This window comes from Cavia porcellus, unplaced genomic scaffold, assembly GCF_034190915.1.
Source record: "Cavia porcellus strain 051 isolate PalLab524CR breed Dunkin Hartley unplaced genomic scaffold, mCavPor4.1 scaffold_30, whole genome shotgun sequence".
Lineage (NCBI taxonomy): Eukaryota > Metazoa > Chordata > Mammalia > Rodentia > Caviidae > Cavia > Cavia porcellus.
Window position 1 is genome coordinate 19,265,935 of NW_026947513.1, and position 22,120 is coordinate 19,288,054.

The window sequence follows — 22,120 nt, forward strand, 5'->3', positions numbered from 1 at the left end:
CATAGAGCAATGCTGGGATTAAGGGTGGGTGATTGCTGGATTGGTCCATTGATTAGATTGGCACCTCCCTAATCCTGCTGGAGTGGATACAATATAAGGTACAGAAAGAGGCTTACCTTACACTCTCTTGCTTTTGCTGTCCTGCTCCATGATAAACAGTTGCCCCTCTGCCACACCACTCTGCCTTGAAGCTAGATAATTATGGAATGAAACCTCCACAAACTGTGAGATAATTAAAACTTTCCTCTTTTAATTTTGGCCATTGGGTATTTTGTCTCAGCAAAGAAAAAAAACGTAACTAAGACAAGCTTGTAAAAATATTTTGAGTCCTCACCTACCTCACTCACTGAATCTGGCACCAAGTGACTTGCACAAAGTCAAAATGATTGTAAAAGGTAAACATTTTGAATCATTCAAAATACCAAGGTAGCCATCATAGTGTAACTAGAGACACTTATAAAAGACAACTTCCAGAACTGCCTAAGAAAGTGTCAAAGAGTGAGCAAGTGTGTTCAAAGTGAGGGGAAATATTTTGAGGGCATTCAATGGTAATTTTTTTTATTCTAAGAAGTTTTTTGAAATTTAAACATTCACTATAGTTTGCCATGGTCCTTTATATTGTCTTCTTTAATCTGTTAAATATAGTAAATTACATTTATTAGATTATGTAATGCTAACTCAATCCTGCATACCAGCAATAAATCTAATTTGATCATTTTTCTGCATTGTTGCATTTATATATTTTATTTCATTTTATTTTTCTCAGTGCTAAGGATTAAACTCAAGGCCTGCTGTATGCTAGGCAAGTGCTCTGCCACTGAACTACATTCCCAGCCCTACACTAAAATTCTTAATGATGTGCTTTAAAGTTCTATAACCATATTTACAAATGAGATCGGCTTGCAAATTTTTTCTCTTTTGTACCATTTTTGTTGCACTTGAATACTAAGATATACTAGTCCTCAAAAAATTCCTGACTTCAGTGTTCCTTAGCTTATCATTTTAGTACTATCTTGTTTTTATCACTGACATGCAACTTACAGATATAAAGCAGTGATTATTTTAATCAATATTTAATCAATAATTAATAATTAATTAATTAATTTAATCAATATCTTCAAGGTTTTTTTAGATTTACTCACATGTTTATATTTGCTGCTTTTTTTCTGTCATTTCTTCTTATGACTCTGACATTCTTTTGGAGTTATCTTCTTTCTCTTGGAGTTAATTTTCAGAAAAGCTCCTTCACCAAAAATGTGATAATTGTACATTTTCTGCCTTTCTGTCTAAAAATGTACATCTCACCTATTTCAGATTGATGATAATTTTGTTACAGCACTTTGGATGCATTATTCCACTGATATTAACTGTTCTTTTCAAGATATGAGCTGTCATTCTAACTATTGAAGACAATGTGTCTTTAGCTCTATTTTTTTTTTAATTTTATTTAAGGAGAAAAAGGAAAGAAAACAGAAAAAGGGTACAAGTTATACAGAATTTCAGAAAAACTAAACAGTACGACATCACTAGTTAATAGATTACATATTGTCATCTTAGAAATAGTTGCTCAAGCTACAAAATTAAAGCATATAAAGTGGACATTCAAACAGTGAGACTGCAAAGAGTTCTATTCAATGATCCAACAAAACTCAGTAATATGGTTATCTATCTTATACACTTAAATATACATGCAGTTATATCCTTTAGAGCACTTTCTTTTCCTCTCTTTTGTACAATGACAATTACACATTTTGGGTTTTATTACTCCCACAGTTCTTATTACTTTTTTTGAAGAGAATAAAACCAAATGTGACAGAACAAAACAGAGTCAGTCAAATCAAAAGGATGGACATAAAATGTACTGTAAAAACAAAAAACAAGGTGATCAACAATGGTTCCCATAATGCCTCTTGCTATCTTAAAAAGAATTGCCTATATCATCAGTTATAATAAAATTGAACAAAACAGTAAAGAACAAAACCAATAAAACTAAAACATTGGAGACATTACAGCACTTCAAAAGAAGATAATAATCCAACCAGAATGGGCGTCATAATGAATCTTATTGTCTTCACAGTTGTTGCCTATACTCTCGAACTTGGTAGTATCAAGCAAAACAGAACAGAGGAAAATCAGTCAAAACAAGATGGTGAGAGCAATACAGGGTTTCAAATCAAGTTAATAGGAAATCAAAGTGGGTTACTATAATATATCCTGCTTTTTTATCTTTCCCTTAATTAAAAAGATAAAAATAAAAAGTAAATAATAAAAAAGGAGATTGAGATAAAAAAGGGCATAACAGCAAAACAGCACAGGTCAAAACATAACCATTTAAGCAAAATAGTTTTTCACTACCAGATATCCCGACATAAAAGTACTTACCATAGCGTCTCTTTCCTTGAAATCCTTGAGTATAACTTCATATACTGTAGCATCAAACACATCAAGACAATGTAAAACCATTCAAGAGAATGACAGTATTACAGGGTATTTAGAACCAACTAACAGAAAATGAACAACGGTTTCTGTATAATCTCCTTGTCTATAAAAGTTTTTGTTTATATTATCACATATAATAAAATCCAATAAGATACAACATGTTAAGACCGATGGAAACAGAAGAACAAAAGCTTGGTGGGACTTCAAAACAAGATGATATTAAATCAGCACTAGCTATTATGATGTCTTGTTTTCTACAAAATAACAGTTCCTACCATTCAACCTTCTCTGCCTCATTTCTGTTGAGCTCTTTTTCTGTCATTAGTTGTCAGTTTGTCTTTTTTCATTTTGATTTCTGCTCTATTCATTGTAGCCTCTCTTCCACTGTTTCTGGAATCTTGGTATTTTTCTTTTTTTAGAATGTCCTGCAGTATTCTCTGTACATTTGAATTGGTGGTTGCAAATTCCCCTAGTTCCTCTCTATCCTGGAAGCACCTAGTTTTTCCATCAATTTCCAGGGATAGTTGTGCAGGATATATCAATCTTGGCTGGAGGTTATTATCTTTCAAAGCTTGAATTATTTCCCCCCATGCTCTTCGTGATTTGATGTTTTGTGCCGAAAAGTCTGCTGTAATTCTGATGGGTGTTCCCTTGTAAGTGATCTGTTTCTTGTCTCTGATGGCTTTTAATATTCTGTTCTCATATTGGATTTCTGGAATTTTGATTATTATATGCCTGGGTGTAGCTCTGTTTGGGTTGTAGGTGGCTGGGGTCCTGTATGCCTCATACATCTGAGTATCTTTACCTTTTGTTAGATTAGGGAAATTCTCCTGGATTATTTCTGTGAATAGCCTTTGTAGTTCATTTGTTTGTGTCCCTACTTCTTCTTTTACATTCTTAATTCTTAAGTTATAGATCCTCTTATCATCTTCAAGCCTTTGTATTATTGCTGTTTGTTTTCTTGTTATTTTTAAGAAGTTTTTCATTTCTTGCTCCCACATTACAAATCTGTCCTCTAGTTCAGATAATCTATCCTTAGTTTCTTTCAAGCTATTATGCCAGCTTTCAATAGGGTTTTTAGTTTCCTGGTAATCTCTTTGAACCTGCTTCACATATTCTATGTTTTCTCTATTTTCTCCATCAAACAATTCTCCTCTTTTTTTCTGTTCTTCCATTCCACCATCTGTTTTTTCTTGGGTGGTGCTTAGCATTTCTCAAATTATTCTACTAATATCTTGCTTTAGGTCATTAAATACTTCACTTTTGAACTTGTCTATGAGGCTCCAGAGATACTGTCTATTGGTGCCGTGTCTGATATTGCATGTTTTCTGTCCTCATTCTCCTTTGCATTTACCTTTGCATTTATCAGTGTTCTCAGGATTGGGGGCTGAGGACCCTTTCTTGTTGCTCCCTCTTCCCATACTTTTTGTTCCTTCCATGCAAGCGTATATAGGAGGCCCAGTTTTTTTCTTTGTCAGTTACAGTTTGTTTGAATCCGCCGGCTAGGTGTTCCCGCCCCCTGCAGTGTACCAGGGAGACACAGACTTGGGCAGTCTCCTGTGCCCACCCCTCCAGGTCAGTCAACCTACTGAAAGCTTCACTGCTAGAGTGCACCGCCAGGCACTGGGATCTGATTTGGGCTAGCCTACTGGGTCTTAGTCCGTGGCGTCACCCAGGTCAAGGCTCCCTACCAATCCCGCTTGAGAGGGAATATGTGACTAAAGTCACTGCAGCGTCCTGTTCCAGCTAGTCTGCCAGGTCCCAGAATGTCCTCTGTTGGAGCCTCCTAGTCTATGGAAGGGTCCCTGCTCCTCTCACTCACCATAGGTCAATGCAGGGCTCCCCGCCGGTTCCGCTCTCAGCTCCATTTGCCAATTCCCACTCTCAGAGGTTTCGCCTCTCTGTTCCTGCTGTGCTTATTCAGATGCAGCAGTGGCGGCAGGAAATTCAAATCGCCACGTGGGTTCCAGCTTCTGCTGAGATTTTATCTGTTCCAGTTATAGCACCGGGATTACATTTCCAATTGGTTTCTCTCAACTTAGTTTGTTCCTGGGTCAGCAGGGTATATCTCCCCTTGCTCAGGACTCCTCACACCACACCATTTCTGGATTTTAAGCTGGCTATCTCGGAGAGCCTCCACAGCTGCTGTTATCTATCTGCTATGTTCTCCTGGAAGTCCTTTATCTCTGGTTTTTAAAAACATCTTTAGCTTCATGTTCTGCAGAATTTGTTTCTATTCATTCTTTTTTGGGAATTGTTGAGTTTCCTAAATCTGAGTATGTCTTTCCTTGATTCTATAAAATTCTCAGACATTATTTCTTCAAATATGGTCTTTTCCCTATTTTATCTTCCCTTCTTTTGCAGCCCTGATTAGAAATATCTTCCTTGGGGCTGGGGGTTTAGCTCAGCGGCATAAGCACCTGCCTTGCAAGCAGGCGGTCGTGAGTTCGATCCCTGGTACCGATAAAAATGAAAAAAGACCAAAAAAAAAAAAAATTAAAAAAAAAGAAATATCTTCCTTCATCCACCCTGAAGACACATTTCCAGCAATACTGATTACATACTTGGAAGCACATACCTGTCATGGAAGTGCATGCCTGTAATTCTAACCCTAGGGAGTTTGTGTTTTATATAAGGAGGAAAAGAAAATAAATAGACACATGTAAAAGAAAAAAGAAATATCTTCCTTTGTTCTCCATTTCTATTAACTTCTGTTACATATTTTTTAAATTTATTTGGACCTCGATGCTATGTTCTAGGTAATTTCTTCAAGTATGTATTCCAGTTTATTAAATATTCAGTTGTACCTAATCTGTTTACTTCACCACTTGCATTTCTAATTTGTAATTTTATTTTCACAATTAGAAATTCTAGTTTTCCAAATTTTTCACACACACACACATATATATACACACACACATATATATATATATATACACACATATATATATGTATTTCCTGTATCTATTCATCCAGTGATGAACCCTTACCATTCATTCATTCATTGATGTGGATTATTATGAGTAATGCTACAGTGACATGGAACTGGATGTCTCTTTGACACACTGATTTGTTTTTTTAAAAATACAGCATATACCCAAGAAATGGCATTGCAGGATCATATGATAGTTCCATTTTTAATGCATACATACCTCCATAATAGTTAACTAATGTATATTTTCACCAACTGTGTTAAGGATTCCCTTTTTTCCACATCCTTACCAACACATTATCTTGTCTTTTGGACAATAGTGTCTTAAGTAATGTGAAAGGATAACTCATTGTGATTTTAACTTGTATTTCTGATGATTAGTAAGGAACACCTTTGCACATGCCTATTCATCATTTACACGTCTTGGGAAAACTTTAAGTCCTTTGCATACTTTTTAGTTATTTATGCTTTTTTAGTTATTGAATTGTAATAGTTTATTATGTATAGGATATCAATCCCTTAATAGATATAATTTGCAAGTATCTTCTCCCATTCCATTGATAGTTTTTTCATTCTGTTGATTGTTGACTGGGTAGAAGCTTTTTAGTTTAACTTTGATTTGTATTATTTTACTTTTGTTACCTATGCTTTCTAGGACATGCTCAGAAAGTCATTGGCTAAATCAATGCAAAACCTTTTCTCTCGTGTTTTCTTCTAGTAATGTAAATGCTTTGGGTCTTACATTTATGTTTTTAAGTCATTTTAAGTTGATTTTTATATGGTGATAGATAAGGTTCCAATTATATTATTCTGATATTATTCATAACTTTTAATGCCACATCTATTTACTGAACCAAAATAAATATTGTTCATATTGAAGTAACTGAATTCTTTGAAAATTTGATTCTATTTGTTGTTTCTGTTGAGTCTTCGTGTGTTTTGTGATTTTTGATAATAACTCACTTCTCTTGGGATTTCATAAGGGAAATTACTTGAGGATTGGTTGAATATGTTTCCATCCAGAGAAGATTGATAATTGCCTCTTCTGGGTATCTAATGGCACTGCTGATCCCAAATAACTTTAATTAAATTCTTGGATTGGACTTCACACACTTCACAGATAATAGCATTCAATATCCAAATAACAACAAACTCTCAAGGGCAGCATTTCCCTTACTCTCTAAATAACCAAAGGAGACAGTATCCTTAGAACCAGATGTTTTTTCCCATTGTTTGACAGATCATAGGACCTATGGAAACTACTCTAGGTCAAGTTTTATTTTCCCAACACCAAGACTATTTTGTTAACTAGTTATCAAGAGACTTTGGGGGAAATGTGGATTATTTAGAACTATACATATGCTAAGTGCAGTTTCAGCACATTAAATGAAAACTAAAGGAAATAAAAATCTTTGCCACGTGAAACATTACTAGTTCAGTCACTTTTAAAAATCATATTTACTTATAAAAGTAAATATACGCAGTGCAAAAGACTGAATGTTGGTGCCCCCCCAAATTCTTATGTTGAAACTTTAATCCTGACTTGATGCTATTTGGAAATGGCCCCTGTGGGAGGTAGTTAGATCATGGGGTAGAGTCCTAAAGAGTGGGATTAGTGCCCTTATGAAAAAAGGCTAGAGAGGGAGCTCTCTGTCTTTGGGCCCTGTGAAAATGCAGGGAAATAGGCAGTTTGTGACCTGGGAGAGTGCCCTCATCAGAACCCAACCATGCTGACACCCTAATTTTGGACATCCATCCTCCAGAACTGTAAGAAACAAATGTATACTATTTATAAGCCATACAATCTATTGTGTTTTAAATAGCAACCCAAAGTGACTGAAACAGTCAGCTATTCCACTATGAGTTACCCAGTAGAAAAGAAAACATAGGTTCCCATGAACCCTGGTACAGTAATATTTACCATTGCATATTTATAACAGTCAATAACTGGAACTAACCCAATGGATGGAACACAAAGAAAGGAAAAAGTGTTATATTCAATAACATAAAATGTCAAAACATTATGCTAAGCTAAAGAAACCAGACCCATTTATATTAAAATGAAGATGGGTAAACTAATCTATGGTGGAACAGATTAGGATATTGTCTTGGGGGTCAAAGGGAGATTTGTCAGGAAAAGACAGGAGGTGTCTTTTCAGAGGTGATGGAAATTAATGTCTCATAAGCATTAGCAGTTAATATATGCATATAAATGTCAATATTCATGAAACTAAGTACTTAAGGTCTTTCCATTCTATTGCATGTAAATCTGCCTTTTAAGCATAGCTAATCAACAGGTACCAAGTTAAGAGAAAAATTCTTATGTTTTGTTGTACTACAGGGAGACTGTAGATAATGATAATGTACTCTGTATTGCACAAAAGCTGGAAGAAAATATTTTGAATGTTTTAAACATAAAGAAAGAATGAGTGTCTGAGGATATAGATATCTCTATCTATCTATCTATATACATATTTCAAAGCATCACACAGTACCCCATAAACAGAGAGATTTATATCAGTTTTTATAATGAATTAAAAAAAAGATAAAAACCAAACCAATTTTTCTAAAGCTCCTTCATCAGTTTTGGATATTCTGTAGCATAATTCTGCAATTTAGACCTTTGCAAGCATATGTTGTTTTCCTTTGGTCACAGATAATTAGCATAAACTAAAATAGAATGTCAATTTCCATAGCAAAAGCTTGCTATACTTCACTTTAGGGGCCAACAGTTAAAGCATCTCTAGTAATACTGAGTTTTAAAGAAAAAAGAAAAAAATGATATCATGCTATAGATGGGTAATATATCTGTGGTTTTAACAAGATTAAAAGCCAGGGAACCTAGAGAAGATATAGATTGACTTACAGGATTTAAAATGCCTTCTGAAGGCAAGGGTAAAGTTTTGGGTAACTTTTAACAAAACATAATAGTATTTGAAAGGCAGATCTAGGACCTAACATTTTACTTATCAAGACAGTAAGTAAATATTTGTTTTGAAATTCTTCATAAATAAGGAAAAAGGCTCCAAATAAAGCTACATATATTTTAAGTGAAATATTCAGTAAGATACATTTAACAGGCTGCATGACCTAGAAATTTTAAGCTTGTGATGAATTTTATTTTTCAACAATGTAACAGTAATACTTGATGGGCCTAAATTACAAAATGATGGTGGAGATTGAAAATAAAATGTTTTTTAAATTTCCATAACAACATGACTCAGAAAATTTGCTTAATCAAGAGATATTCATTGATTGTCCCCTAACGTGGCAAGTACTGTCCTAACAACTCAGAATGCAGCAGCACATTAATGGATAAAACTGTCAAAAAGTTCATTGTCATAAATAAGCAAGTGATTAGAACAATGTAAGCAAGTGATAGAACAATGTAAGGGGACGATGTATCACCATGTTAATGTTTCAAAAAAGTCATGTTTTTCTATTTAAAAAAATAGGCATACTAAGGGCATTTACCACACACATCCCCACCCCAAAACAATGAGCAGTTAGAAAGGGTTGTGGGTATTACAACCTAATAGGCAGCCAATAAGGCCAGTTCTTTAGAAACAATGGAAAGCTTTGGATTTCAACCCTCTTAGCACATGTTATCTAAAATAGATACACACAGCAATAATGTGCCTGTTAGTAGTCATTTTTAAACTGTTATGATTGAGAAATTTCAGTAAGTGAAGTCCTAGGACAAAGTAAATTTACTAACTGTTTTATTCCTTCTTTCTGAATATTTTCAGAATATTTTCCTGATATTTCACCAGGAATTCACTGATTTTTACATTTTTTAGATTATGTTGGTGAGGTCTGAACACGTACTATGCATGTGCTCCACAACTGAGCTATACCCTAAGTTGAAATATTTAATGAGTTGCTATATATATAAGTATTGGGGGGAAAGGAAAGGAAGAGAAAAAATAATAGAAAAGGAAGAAAAAAATTAAAGCAAAGTTTTTGTAAATAAGGAAGGGAAAGGGGATTGGAGGAAGGGTAGGAAAATAGAGGGAAAAAAGAATCAAGTTGTGTCATATGCAGATATAAATTCTCTATAGTGTCTATGATTATTATGTATGCCTAAAATGTACCAATAAGCATACTTGATCAAATTCAAAAAACACTTTTGTTAATGACCTATAAAAATAAATATAATAAAAATATTGGCATAGTACCTATAAATATGGAACATATAAATATTAATATCTTAAAATTTTTTAAATTATAAACCAAGCAAGATGGTACACACCTGTAAATGCAGCACTTAGGAGGCTAAAATGGGATGGTCACTTTAGTCCAAGAGTTTAAGACCAGCCTGGACAGTATTGAGAGACCCAATCTTTTAAAAAAACAAATTATTTAAGTAGTCATAAGCCTTTATCCCAAAACTTTTTTTCAGGGGGAACTGATTAAATTTTTATGAACCAGTCAATGAGAAGAAAATTAAGTGCCCATGCTGAGAACCAGGATAGCACTGTGAGAAAATTAATTGCATTTACCCTTAATATGCAAGGTTTATAATTCAGACATATATAATACAGACATGAAAGCTGTGAAAATACTCTCCTATACTCCAGGGATTATCCTATAGTTTGTTAGTGAAATTCCTTTATGCTTTGTTTTCTTCAGGTTGGCTGTTCATTTAGTGTGACGTAGAAGGAGAAATGAAAGCTAGTAAACATAATTTATGTGAGTTTGGCTCTTAAAACTGAAGAAGTCAAAACAGCTGGATAAAATTAAATTTAAGGTGTTTTTATCTGTGCTATTTCTGCCCTACATTGCCACAAATCACTGGGAGTACATTTGCACAGTTTGCTTCCATTTTTGGTTTCAGGAATTTGTGATATATTGATATGAAAACTTTTTATTTGAAAATCAATAATAATCACGATTTTTGTTAAACAGTGTTTCTATAAGGAAGTAAGGGCAAATACAAAGCAATCATTTAAACTCTGCTAGTTGTTATTTTTCTTTGCAAATGAAAATAGAAGGCAAATATTCCTTAAGACAGGACTGGAAGCAACACTTATGTTCTCCATACAACATTTTTTACACCACTATTTTAGAATTTATGCTATTATATTTAGTTGCCTACTATTAGATTTCTAACTAATTGAAAATTCCTTGAAAAAAGACTTGCCTTGGATTTTTTGTAGCCCTGGGTTCCTGTCAATGAGAAGATACTATTGTTGAATGAAAGAATCAATGTGTAACAGGTTGTTGGGGTTTATACAAAAATTAACCACATCTCTGTCTTAACCACTAAATCCGGCAAATACAAACTGGCGAAGTTTTATTTGAGATCAACCAGCTCCTTTCAGTTTCTTGCAAGATTCTCTGAATCAAAATATATCCATTTCCATCTGGATCTCCCTTACTTATATGCAATGTAACTATTATATTAACTACTGTATCTTATCTGTCTTCTAGATAAGTTGAACGTTTTAAAACATTGCTGTAGAATCAGTTATCTTGCCAATGCATACCCAATGCAAACTTACTTAAAAGACTCAATGTTTAAGAAGTTACTATTCTCAGAGCTAGATTAAATAGCTTACAATGTGTGACGTGATGATTGAATATTCCTACTAGCGATTATTCAAAAACTCAGATACATTTTTGATGAAAAATGATCAAACATAGTGCTGGATTTTTAACTCAGGACTTCAGAAAATTTGTTATTTTGAAATCCAATCTACTAAACCTCACGAATACCTTACTCTTCATTAAGATTCCTTTTGAATTCATTTGACATGTTAAAGACAGGGTATCAGTGAATAATTTATAAACAAAAATAATTTTATAAAAGTTTATCTTAGAAATTAAAATGAATAGAACATTAAAAATGAAAAGGAAACAATAACAGATGGAGTGAGGATAGATGAGAATTTCAAGATTAATTTTCCTACTTTTAGAACTCTCTTAATTTGTCATTTAAATAATTAAATAAATAATTATTTAAATACTTTAATAATAATTACTAAATAATTACTAAATACTTTATTTTATGAAATGTACTGGTTGATAATTCAACTTATTTCAATAGGCAAGAGGCAGGAGGATTACCAGTTCAAGGACACCTGGGTGAGACTAAATATAAACAAACCAAACCAACAAATCTCAAAACACACTATATATATAGAGAGACACGCACATAAATAGATGGCATTATTGTTACATATTGCATATGTAAAATATTTTACCTACTAATTAACTTTTTATTCCTTCCTCCAAGAAATGACAGTGGTTTTCAAACATATTTGCTTGCTGGCCTAAAATAAGAACCCTTTGAAACAAAATTCCCAAATAAATCCATCACCTCAAAGACTCTGACAAGTAATCTAAGCGATAGCTGAGTCAGGCAAAGAGAAACAGGTATTTTCAGCTGACAGAGAAGCAAAGGTTGTACTGAGAGCTGATGCAACCAGTTATGAAACTAAGAAGATAAACATCATTATAAATGACTGTGGAACACCGTCAAGATGAAGAGCTGACACGTTACCATTAGGCCAAGAAAGTTTGATGAAGACGGATTTTACAAATATTCTTTGTTCTACCCACAAATACGAGGGGCCACTAAAGCTTCCATCTGTCCTACCTGCAAATTTCTCTGAGCTGCGCTTCTTTGTGCTTACCACTGGCCCAGGAGGCCACGTGTCATGCTCTGAAAACAGGAATTAAAAACGCCATACATCTGCCTGGGGCACAGGGGAACTTTAGACCCGCCAGCTCTCATTTAATATCAACCAATGGTTAACAAATAGTTCATTAAATCTTTAGTGGGCCAATAACCAGGTTTTCATTAGAGCAAACAGGATTTTTTGTAGGTATATCTTACCTTAGTGCTGCTTACCTTAGGTAATTATTAAATGAGCTTACTCACTTCAGTTTAAAAGTAGATTTTCTTTAACTAGTCTGTAAATCACCCAGTAAACCAAGCATCAAAAATGTATGTCATATCACTTAATCTGAGCAACATAATGGCAGCAGACCAAAGAAAATTTAAAACTTTGATCACTCACAAAATTGCCATCCTAGTGTTTATTTAGCAAAAATATTTTTATCTGGCTACTTAGCATCATCTAATAGTCAACATTAAATAAGCATTGCAATATGGCATCAAATATAGCTAGCAAAAATATTCTTATCTGGCTTCTTAGTATAACATACATACAACAATAAATATTCATTGCAGCAAGGAATCAAATATGAGTTTTTCTCTGGTTTCAATAAACTCATGATTTCTATTTAATGATACAATACAACACTTTATTTTTTACTTTTTCTTATTTAATTTATGATTAAATACTACCAAAACATTTATACTAATACATTTTCAGATCTTTTACTAGAATATAAAAATAGCTTAAATTTATCTCTATTTTCCTAATCCTAAGTTTCAGCAGTCATGTAACAATTCTCTGAAATAGTCACAGAGTTAATTTTGTTCCATTTTTCTCTAGTCATAAATACACACACACCTGCTTAAATTTGTACCCATCTTATTTCCATTATATTTTGAAAATGTCCACTGTTATTTTTCCAAAAGCAGCAGTAAATTATTTGCATTAAATTTCAAAAGAGGGAGTTCAAGCATTTTAGCATAATAAATGTGACTTTCTTTATTAAATAATTCCAGAATATAAAAGGTACTCAAAAGTGTCAAGAAGTAAACTTTCAAAGAGCAAAATCATGTGACAAAAGATTATTATAAAGTCAGTGTTTGAAATCTAAACTACCAACTTTAAATATTTCTTTTCATGCTTATGTATGCTATAAGTAATGAAAAAGTTACTGTACCATGTAACCATCAATTAAAATTACAATTTCATTTTATTTTACTAGTTTTTCAAACAGAACTTCACTTCATGCACATGTATCCTAGTTCTTTTCTGTAACCATTAGCTGACAATTTTTAAAAATTAAGAAAGGAAAGCTAGATTATAATCATACACTCACCTTTTGGTGTCTTGAAATACTCTGGCAAAATTAAAATGAATGTGATCACTATTGCCACAAATAGTTTAAGAAGCACTGTTTTTGTCATGTCTACTCACATGACACAAATGTGCTCCATGCAGTACACTGATGAAATATCGCTTCCTGCTTTGAGTTTTATCTCTGTGGTGCTGTAAGTCAATGCAGTTCACCTCACACTCACTTCCTTTTGGGTCAGACTTTAGAAAAAAGGAGGCCTTGAACTCAGACTTCTTCATTTGAAGTTACTTTCCATTAAGAAAACTATCTTCTCATAAGCACTTTCAAAGCATAAACAAGAAAGATCTCAGGAAGCAAAGGGGTTTTACCCTCACCTAAATTTGAATCTGTTTCACCAAAATACTCCTCAAAAATAAAAACGATGAACGTTAGTAATCCCCTGGTTGTATGGGCATCATTCGTTCATTGATTAAGTGATTGTTGATCCCTCTTAATGCCAGGTACTGTACTATGATTTGCTTTTCAAAACAATGTATCTTTAGGACAGTAAAAAAGTACAAAATGTACAATAAAGACTCATGTAAATGTTTAGTTCTACTTCCCTATCCTGCATCTAAGCAGTAGAATGGAACACGTTACCATGATGCCTATAATCACTGTGATTATTGTTACAAAATCCACATTTTGTGCTCTTATTTTTTACAAGTGATCTTTCATTATGATAATCCTGTAAAATAAACTACTAGGTCCTAGAATATAAATGAAGGGTGGGGAACATTCATGGTAAATAAAGTATATGTATAAGCCAATATTTTTACTTAGAAAGTCTAAATGACATTTCTACTATTCTTGTTTTCGTTAAAAAAATTAACCAATCATTCTCTCCCTGTTCATGCCCTTCTCTACTCCCACAACCACCCACCAGCCATTTATCTATTTATCCTGTTTCTTATTCTCGCCCACCCAGTTGTGGGCTCTGTGGGGAACAATGAGATGGTAAAGAGCAGGAAGCCAGATAAAAGCTGAGCTGTGAATCTGCTGAGTGAATTAACTGACTTTTTTCTGATTGGAAAAGCAACTGATGGACAGATAAGAATCACAGGTTAGGAGATTTTAAGACCTCAGTGCAAGAACCGTCAAAATGGTACCACCAAACATTTAACTTATTTTAAGAACAGCTGCAAGAATCATTTCAAACTTGGTGTGATGGTGCATCTCTGAAATCCCAGGGCTTAGGGCAGTGGAGGTAGGGGAGGATTGTTAAATTCAAGCCCAGCATGGGTAATTTAGTAACTTATTAAGACTTTTAAGGTCTTAAAATAAAAATGGCTAGATTTATAGCTCAGTGTGAATGTTCTCAGCTCACACTGAATCCCCAGCACTGAAAAAAAAATCATTCCAAAGAAGGAAAGAACCCAGGAGAGTCATGGCCTGCCCTGTATGTCTGACTGGAAGGGCTCATTAGCACACGGACCAGCAGAAGTCTTCAGTAGAGATGCTGATGAGAAGGTGTGGGAGACATTCTCTCTTCTTGTGTCTCCATCTTCCAGGCTTTACTTAATGGTTAGTAATAATCTACTCTCCATGTTTGACCCTGTATAATTTCCTCATTCTAACTCTTATTTATGAATGTAGACATTCAAACCATAATTTTACCAAATTTTTAAAAATTTTATCACAGTGTAACAAATTTATCAACCAACTACTTACTTGCTATTATCACCATCAAGTCATAATTTTTTGACCAGTTTTCTTTAAAAGCAGTTAACTAACTATTTTTTTCAACCTTAATTTTCACTTTCTTTTTTTTTTTGTACTGGGAATCCAACTCAGGATCTTGCACTTGCCAGTACTTATCCTTACTGATTTGCAAATTGTTGTGGTGGTCCTTCGTCCAGATACGTGTGCATATACACACACACACACACACACACACACCCTACTCCCTATCACACTGACCTAAGGCTGGTTAGATTACTCCTGGGCACCTGAAAGGCGTTTTTCTCTAGCAGCCCCATGGGCTTTTGTCTTCCTGGACATGTGTGTTCTGCACCTGGTTTCTCTGGCGATGACCAGATGATGGGCATCAGGAGATCAGTAGAGAGACTGTAAATCCCAATCCACAGACTGGCCACTTGGAAGACATAAGGAATCAGAATCTCACAGCTGGCCTGTGATTCACTTGCTTGACATCACTGTATAATCTCTGAGTTAGCAAATCTTGAGAAAATTAACTATGCCTCAGATATTTCAGGAAGCTTTTTATTGTCCGTGAATTATTCAGCTAATCCAATACTAATCCAATAGTTATAAAAACTTTTATCATTCTGTTTACAGTTCCACTGGTTAAAGTGTTAGCAAAACAATGGCCAAATGACAAGCTCCAAATAGCAGCTGGTATCTTTTAAGTCAAAAACAATCAGAAGTCTTACTTTTTCTGATTGTCATAATTCATCCACTCAGATGTTTCACAGGGCTCAGGATGTAGCTCAGCGGTAGAGTACTTGCCAACTCAATGTCCTGGATTCATCCCTAATATTACCAAAAAAATTTTTACAACTGAAATTACTAAATACAGAACTATATCATTCAATAGTTGCATTTTAACCATCTGTAGTCCCTAAAATTTAGGAATGAGGTTCCTTAAATAAACATACTGTGTGTTAACCTTTGATTCCACTTGACATTTTATTTTGAGGATAGAACTTAGGTAACAGAAAAGTTCGAAACATAAACAAACCTAGAGTAGACAAGCATTAAATGATGTGTAAGCAATTTTCTCTAACCATGTTATCTGCGGCTTTGACATATATAATATGAAGGTCAGAGTTGTAGGAATGTCAGCCACTGAAGTGTATGAATCTGGGTCATCGTTAGAATTTAATCTTCTTAATTTACCTTGAGGAACTGCGGGAAGCTGAGGGCCTCCCAGAACCCAAGGATGGGTGAGGGGCCCCTTGCTGCCTGGCTGTCCTCTCGGGGCATGTTCCATTAAATTTACTGTCTTCTCAAACTTCTCCTTCCTGTACCACCATTTCTCAGTTACTCAACGCTGGGAAAGTTATTCTTAAAGCCTGCATTCAATTCTTTAATGATCCATGAGTGGATCATATTTCATTTAACTGTATTCTATATCATGTAAAAATGTATTAATAGTATCACAATGTGAATATATATATATATATATATACAAATTTTTGAGGTTGATTGTACAGTAGAATTACTGAGAAAAAAGAACATAAATATTTCTGAAGCTCTTGGTTCGTACAGCCAATTGACTCCCAGAAGTCACATCTGGCAGTTGTAGCTGAAAGTGTCCCTATAGCTCCAAACTTCAGCACCAGCCACTTTATTTTGCTGACCTTTGCTAATGTGACACAAACACAGTATGGTCCCAAGAGGCGTTTCTTCACTAGTAATTCTGAGCATTTCTTGCATGTGCTGGTGATTTTAACTTCTTTTTTTATGAAGTGCCCATTCATGTCCTTTATTGGGATATTCATATTATTCCCATTAACTTATAGGCCTTTTTCTCCACTGGGAATATGTATTTTTGTCATATAGGTGCATTTTCCTTTTCATTTCATATACAGTGGAGGTTTGTGGGGTTTTTTTTTTAAATATTCTATCTTTCTTTTTTTGTCTCCCTGCCTCCCCCAGTGCTGGAGATGGGCCTCACACATTCTAGACAAATACTCTACTGCTGAGCTACATTGCCAGCCTTCCCCTAATTCTCTTGTGATAGATTCTAAAACATGTAGAGTACATGCATGAATGTTTTATGCTGAGAAACAGTTCTTTATCATTGTACTTATAACATTATACAAAATAATTTATAGTTTTTAAAGTGGTTTTTAATTCTTAAATACAAAATTGCAGTCCAACTTGGACTGCCTGGACTGCATACTAACAAACATAAATAAGCATGACCTCTCCCAACAAAGGAAACATCTGTTCCTGTAGTAACTTGCTATAGTTGATGATAATGTAATGGCCTATATTTCCATAGTTATGTCTTGCAATTTCCAAAGCACATTCACAAATGTAACACAATGAGAATATAGCCAATGGCTACCGATCTGTAATTACTCACTATGATTTTCTTCCTCCTGTCTCAAAAGGGAAAAAAGAGATTAATAAATCTAAAACACAGACATATTAATAAATTGAAAATGTGATTTCTAGTGTTTAGTATTTAACTTTCATGTATTGTACTTCATATCTGAATTCAGTTTCTCAAAACACTTTAAGATTTTTCATCAGGATTAAAAGTCTTAACTAAATCATTGGACATTGTGTGCTAGATATGCATTTTCTAAATGAGACAATATTTTATTTTTAACAAGCTGCTCTACCAGAAAGGCAAGATCTCATACTTTTAAAAGATAGTAACAACTTTAGATTAGTAACAACCTTAAAAATATTGATTCAAATTTCATTTTTATGTAGTTACCTATTAATATATAAAATACTGATGTGTGTATGTTTTATATGAATAGGTTTAATTATTTGTTTGCTAGTTGAAACCATTCCCAGTCTCTCTTGTATTCTGCAGAAAGACATTTTGGGGTCAAAAATGAGAACAACAACAATAATCAGTGGCATGCATTGAACATTTGATATGTGCAACCAAAAATATGTATATGTTTTATATGGATTATTTTATTCTGTTCCCTACCAATTCTTTAAGGGAAGTGTCATGGTTTATGTCTGTGTCCCCCAGGCCTCATGAGTTTGCATTGTTCATTTGTGATGGTTCATTGTATAGTGCTTGGATTGGTGTCAGTGCTCCACCCACATAGGGGTGGAGCCAGGATGTGATGTAATGGCAGGAAGAAGGTGTGTCTTTCTCTTTGCTGGTTCAAGCTTGCCATTTGCAGCTGCCATGAACGGTGGTCCAGCCATGCCCACCTGTCTTGGAGCCAACTGAGTGTGGACTGAAACCTCCAAAAACTGTAAGAAATAAACCTTTCCTTTCTCAACTTGGGCATCAGGTATTTTGTCTCAGCGATGATCATAAAATAACTAAGACAGGAAGTACTGTTATTAATCTGATTTTGTACACACACACACACACACACACACACACACGCACGCACAGGTGCAGAGAAGTTAAATAACATGTTCAAAATCAGGTAGTTTAATGAAGAGCAGAGCTGGGTTTCAAACCCACAGTTTGACTGCAAACAGACTGCTCTCAACTTAGTACTTCCCCTCTGAAGCTACACAGAGAGGTGTGCCAGGAAGGCCCACCCATTAAACACACAAGTACAGTCCTTACTATGCACCAGACACCATACTAACTTGGAGTCTCACTGGCAGTACTATTGATGCTTAGAATACCTAAAATTCAATCTTCTATTTGGAGGTATTGCCCTGTCCATTTTAGGGTATACGGCAACTGATACCAGCAGCAGTCCTCTCCATCCCAATTTTGACAATGACAACAAAAAATTGTCTCTAGATATTGGCAGAATAGCTCCCAGTTGAAACCTACTGTGGGAAACATCTCTCTTACATGATTAAGTCATTTAGTTCCCATAACAACCCTATGAAATAGTTACTATCATTATCACCATTTTACTCACTTCAGGCCAGTTCTATTCTGGCTAATCTAATCATCTAGAAAGTGAATTTAAAAGACAATTCATAATCTCGGCCAGTCTAATTACTTCTAATTGTATTACTTGCAGATGATCATCTATGTTGATCACACAGCAATCCTTAGATTAACACATTCTGTAAGGAAAATAATCTTTTTAACAAGGTTTGCCAGAGTACAAAGGAGAGGGTCCTGAGAAGATCCAGTCTCTTCAGACGTTTTGCAGTTCATTCAACAAATATTTACTGAGCACTCTAAAATGCCAGGCAGTCTCCTGAACCCTGGAGATTCTGTGGCAAACAGGCAAAATCCTCGCTCTCACATTCCAGGGGGAGCAAGCATTCACTTGAAAGACCATAACCACAAAAATACGTTTTTAAGGTAATGTTAGGTATTCTGGGGTGAGATGAGCTACCAAAAAGAGGTGCAGCACACAGGTTGCTTAAAATAAAGATGTTAATGAAGGTCTTGTACGATTCCATTTCTAGGACATCTGGTGTGTGGGGCAGGGGATGACACACCATGGGAAGAGAAAATAGGTAAGTGGTACCAGAGGGAGGGGTTGACGACTAAAGGACACAAGGCAATTGTTAGGACCATGCAAATGTTTCATAGCTTCATTGTGTTATTAATTACGCAACTACTATGTGTGAGTCAAGATTCTAGCGCTAGAGGGGTGGATTTTATTATATGTGAGTTATAACTACTCTCTCTCCCTCTTTCTCTCTCTGTATCTGTCTCTCCTTCCCTCCCTCCCTTCTTCCCTCTCACAGCCTCTTTACTGTTTTAGAAATGGAGATTATTAAGAAATAAAGGAACTACAGTGGCCTTTCTGAGGCTGGCAGCTCTCCCCTGGACCAGGGCTTGAGTTTCACAGACGAAAACCCGAGGGCAGGAGATGACAGAGATGCTTTGTTGTCCCCTTCAGTGACTTGGACGAGGCTGCTGCAAAGATCCCTGGGGCTCGAGGGCTCGGGGGAGGTCACCTGCTCAACAGCCTGCGGAGTAACCGGGCCAACTCGGGAAACACAGCCAGCTTCGCAGAGAACCAGAAAGTGCGCTTGTGGTTCTTTCTGTTTCCTCCCGGAGGAAAAACTCGGGTTTCATTCAGGACCACCACGTTGGAAATGCTCAGAACTGGGCAGCGGAGCCCCAGGCTTCACACCCACTCCTGGTGTGAAGTCCACGCATGGCTGCTTTGCTAGGACCGTCCCCAACCCAGTCAACTGTGGCTGGAAGGCCGTTTGTGTCCACTAACAAATCCCGCTGTACTGATACAATCGCTTGTGCGGGAGAGTCTGCTGGAGTCACTAAAAGCACTGTGATTCAGGGTGGTTTACCCAGCTGGAGCGCTCGAAGGAAACAAAGAAGAGAAAACCACCCTGGAAGGAGTTTCTAGGACTACTATGTATCCCAGCGGCTAGCAACAAAGTTTCTGGTAACTAATTTGACACGGAAATGTATTAACTTATTAATTACAGGGGTAAAGAGAAACACATGATCAAACATTCTTCATGATGCTAGAATAATGTAAGGATTGACTCTTTGATAGAGTAAAATCAATTGCTCAGAGTTTGAAAGTTATCATAGCCAATAAATGCAGTCTCAGGTTTAAAAAAAAAAGAAAAACAGGCTGCAACTAGAGAGTCCTTATGAATTAAATGATAATTAAATGGTAATTTTTTTATTTTCTTGGGGTTGCAGCAAGGGAGAATGAGATACTTGTTCTCCTTCTCCTTTGTATTGCTTACATTACTGAGTGTCTTCAAACTGTACAGTGTGTGCCACCTTCTAGTCACCTGCTGTTTTTCTATCACAGGTCAGCTGCTTGTTACTCAGTCAGAATCCTCCCTCAAGATTCTGGGCCAAGTATAGACTCTGAATATAGAATGCAAGTGTGAACACAGATGATGTGTGGTTCAGAAAAGATGAACAAAATGGAGCCGAGAAAGAAAGAATAAAGACTTTCTTTCCAAGGAAGGAAGAATAAAGATAACACTTTGAGGGGACAGGGGACACAGCTCAGTGGCACAGGGTCTGCCTGGCAAGCTCTAGGTTTTGAGTTTGGTATGGGGAGAAGGAGGAGAAGGAAGAGGAAGAGGAGGAGGAGGAGGAGAAGAAAAAAAATAAAGAAGACAACTTCTGTTTACATACCTGCTTGATTCATCATTGTTGATTCACTCCTGCATAAGAAGTAGTTTGTTAATATTGGATACTTTGTAAGCAAATTATCAGCAGAGTAACAAACTTGAATGCTTAAACTTGTATAGCAATCATGAATTTCTCTGAACATATGAAAATAGAAAGCTGATTGAATGGTTCCTATCTGTTAGTGACAAGGAAGTAATATGTCAAATGAAAGATGTTTTTTAACTAGTGAAAAATCACCATCAATTAGTACTTATGCAACTGTTATTTTTAAAGGTTTAACTATACTGAGATACTGGAATAATTTTTAATGCATGGCAATAAACACAAACACTTAATGTTTATTCCTTCATAACCCTTGTTCTTACAAGTTTTTGGAATCCTAAATTGAAAATTTTCTAAAGTTTCATGAAACTAATGGTACAACACTGTAAATTAGAGGCAAATTCTTGTCTATTTTTTGTCCTTGTCTGTTTTTGTTGTAATACTCAGAGAGGGAAATGGTCATACCCTATTAAGTTGCTATTTCTCAAGGCTTTGTAGGCAAAAAGTGTTTTTATTCATTCATTGATTCATTCAGAAAATATTCATAAGTATCTGTAGCAGTCAGTAGTCAAGGAAACAGACAAATAAACCAACATTCAAAGCCCAGTGAGTAACTGCTAAAATAGAGAGGTATGCAGGGTACTGCAGGGTACATTCAGCCTGGTAAGTTCCAGATAGGGATTACCCTGGAGCTGAGTTGAGATCCACCAGCATCAGAAAGACGGGCATTCCAGATGAACGAACATAATTAAAGTCAGAATAGTGAGATAAATGATATGTTGTAGACCCTTTGAATAGAAGAATCTTACACCAATATGCAAAGGTGGCCTTCAAAACAACAGAGGATCACTACAGCATATGAAGCAGAGTCCTGGAGGATGAATAGAGTTAGGTTTACTTTTTGCCAGCTGGAAAATACAGTCTGATTATAGGAGAACTTCAGGTGAATGGAAACATGTTCGTGAGAGAATGCACATTCCTTCCCATGTCTCTAGTGGTGTGTGCGGCAGTTT

At 35.4% G+C, this 22,120-nt stretch overlaps 1 protein-coding gene and 1 long non-coding RNA gene across 7 annotated transcripts in view; one reads left to right on the plus strand and one right to left on the minus strand.

The window, feature by feature from the left end:
• Tmem156 (transmembrane protein 156) overlaps window positions 1–13,584 on the minus strand; it is a 45,377-nt gene extending 31,793 nt beyond the window's left edge. The window contains exon 1 of one of the 6 annotated variants that reach the window (XR_010044679.1): window positions 13,334–13,584. Coding sequence is in view for 2 of the 6 variants with exons in the window: in XM_063240520.1 (XP_063096590.1) it covers window positions 13,334–13,421 (88 nt within the window). In the remaining 4 variants the exon portion in view is untranslated. Of the gene's footprint in view, window positions 1–2,382; window positions 11,959–13,333 lie in introns of those variants that run through there. The other 5 variants (XR_010044677.1, XR_010044678.1, XR_010044676.1 and 2 more) reach the window with 5 other exon arrangements.
• A 4,592-nt stretch (window positions 13,585–18,176) lies between these two features.
• Window positions 18,177–21,518, plus strand: LOC134474071 (uncharacterized). The gene is made up of 4 exons (XR_010044662.1): window positions 18,177–18,267; window positions 19,403–19,453; window positions 19,688–20,352; window positions 20,734–21,518. It is a non-coding gene; the product is annotated as an uncharacterized LOC134474071 (long non-coding RNA).
• The last annotated feature ends 602 nt before the right edge of the window (window positions 21,519–22,120 follow it).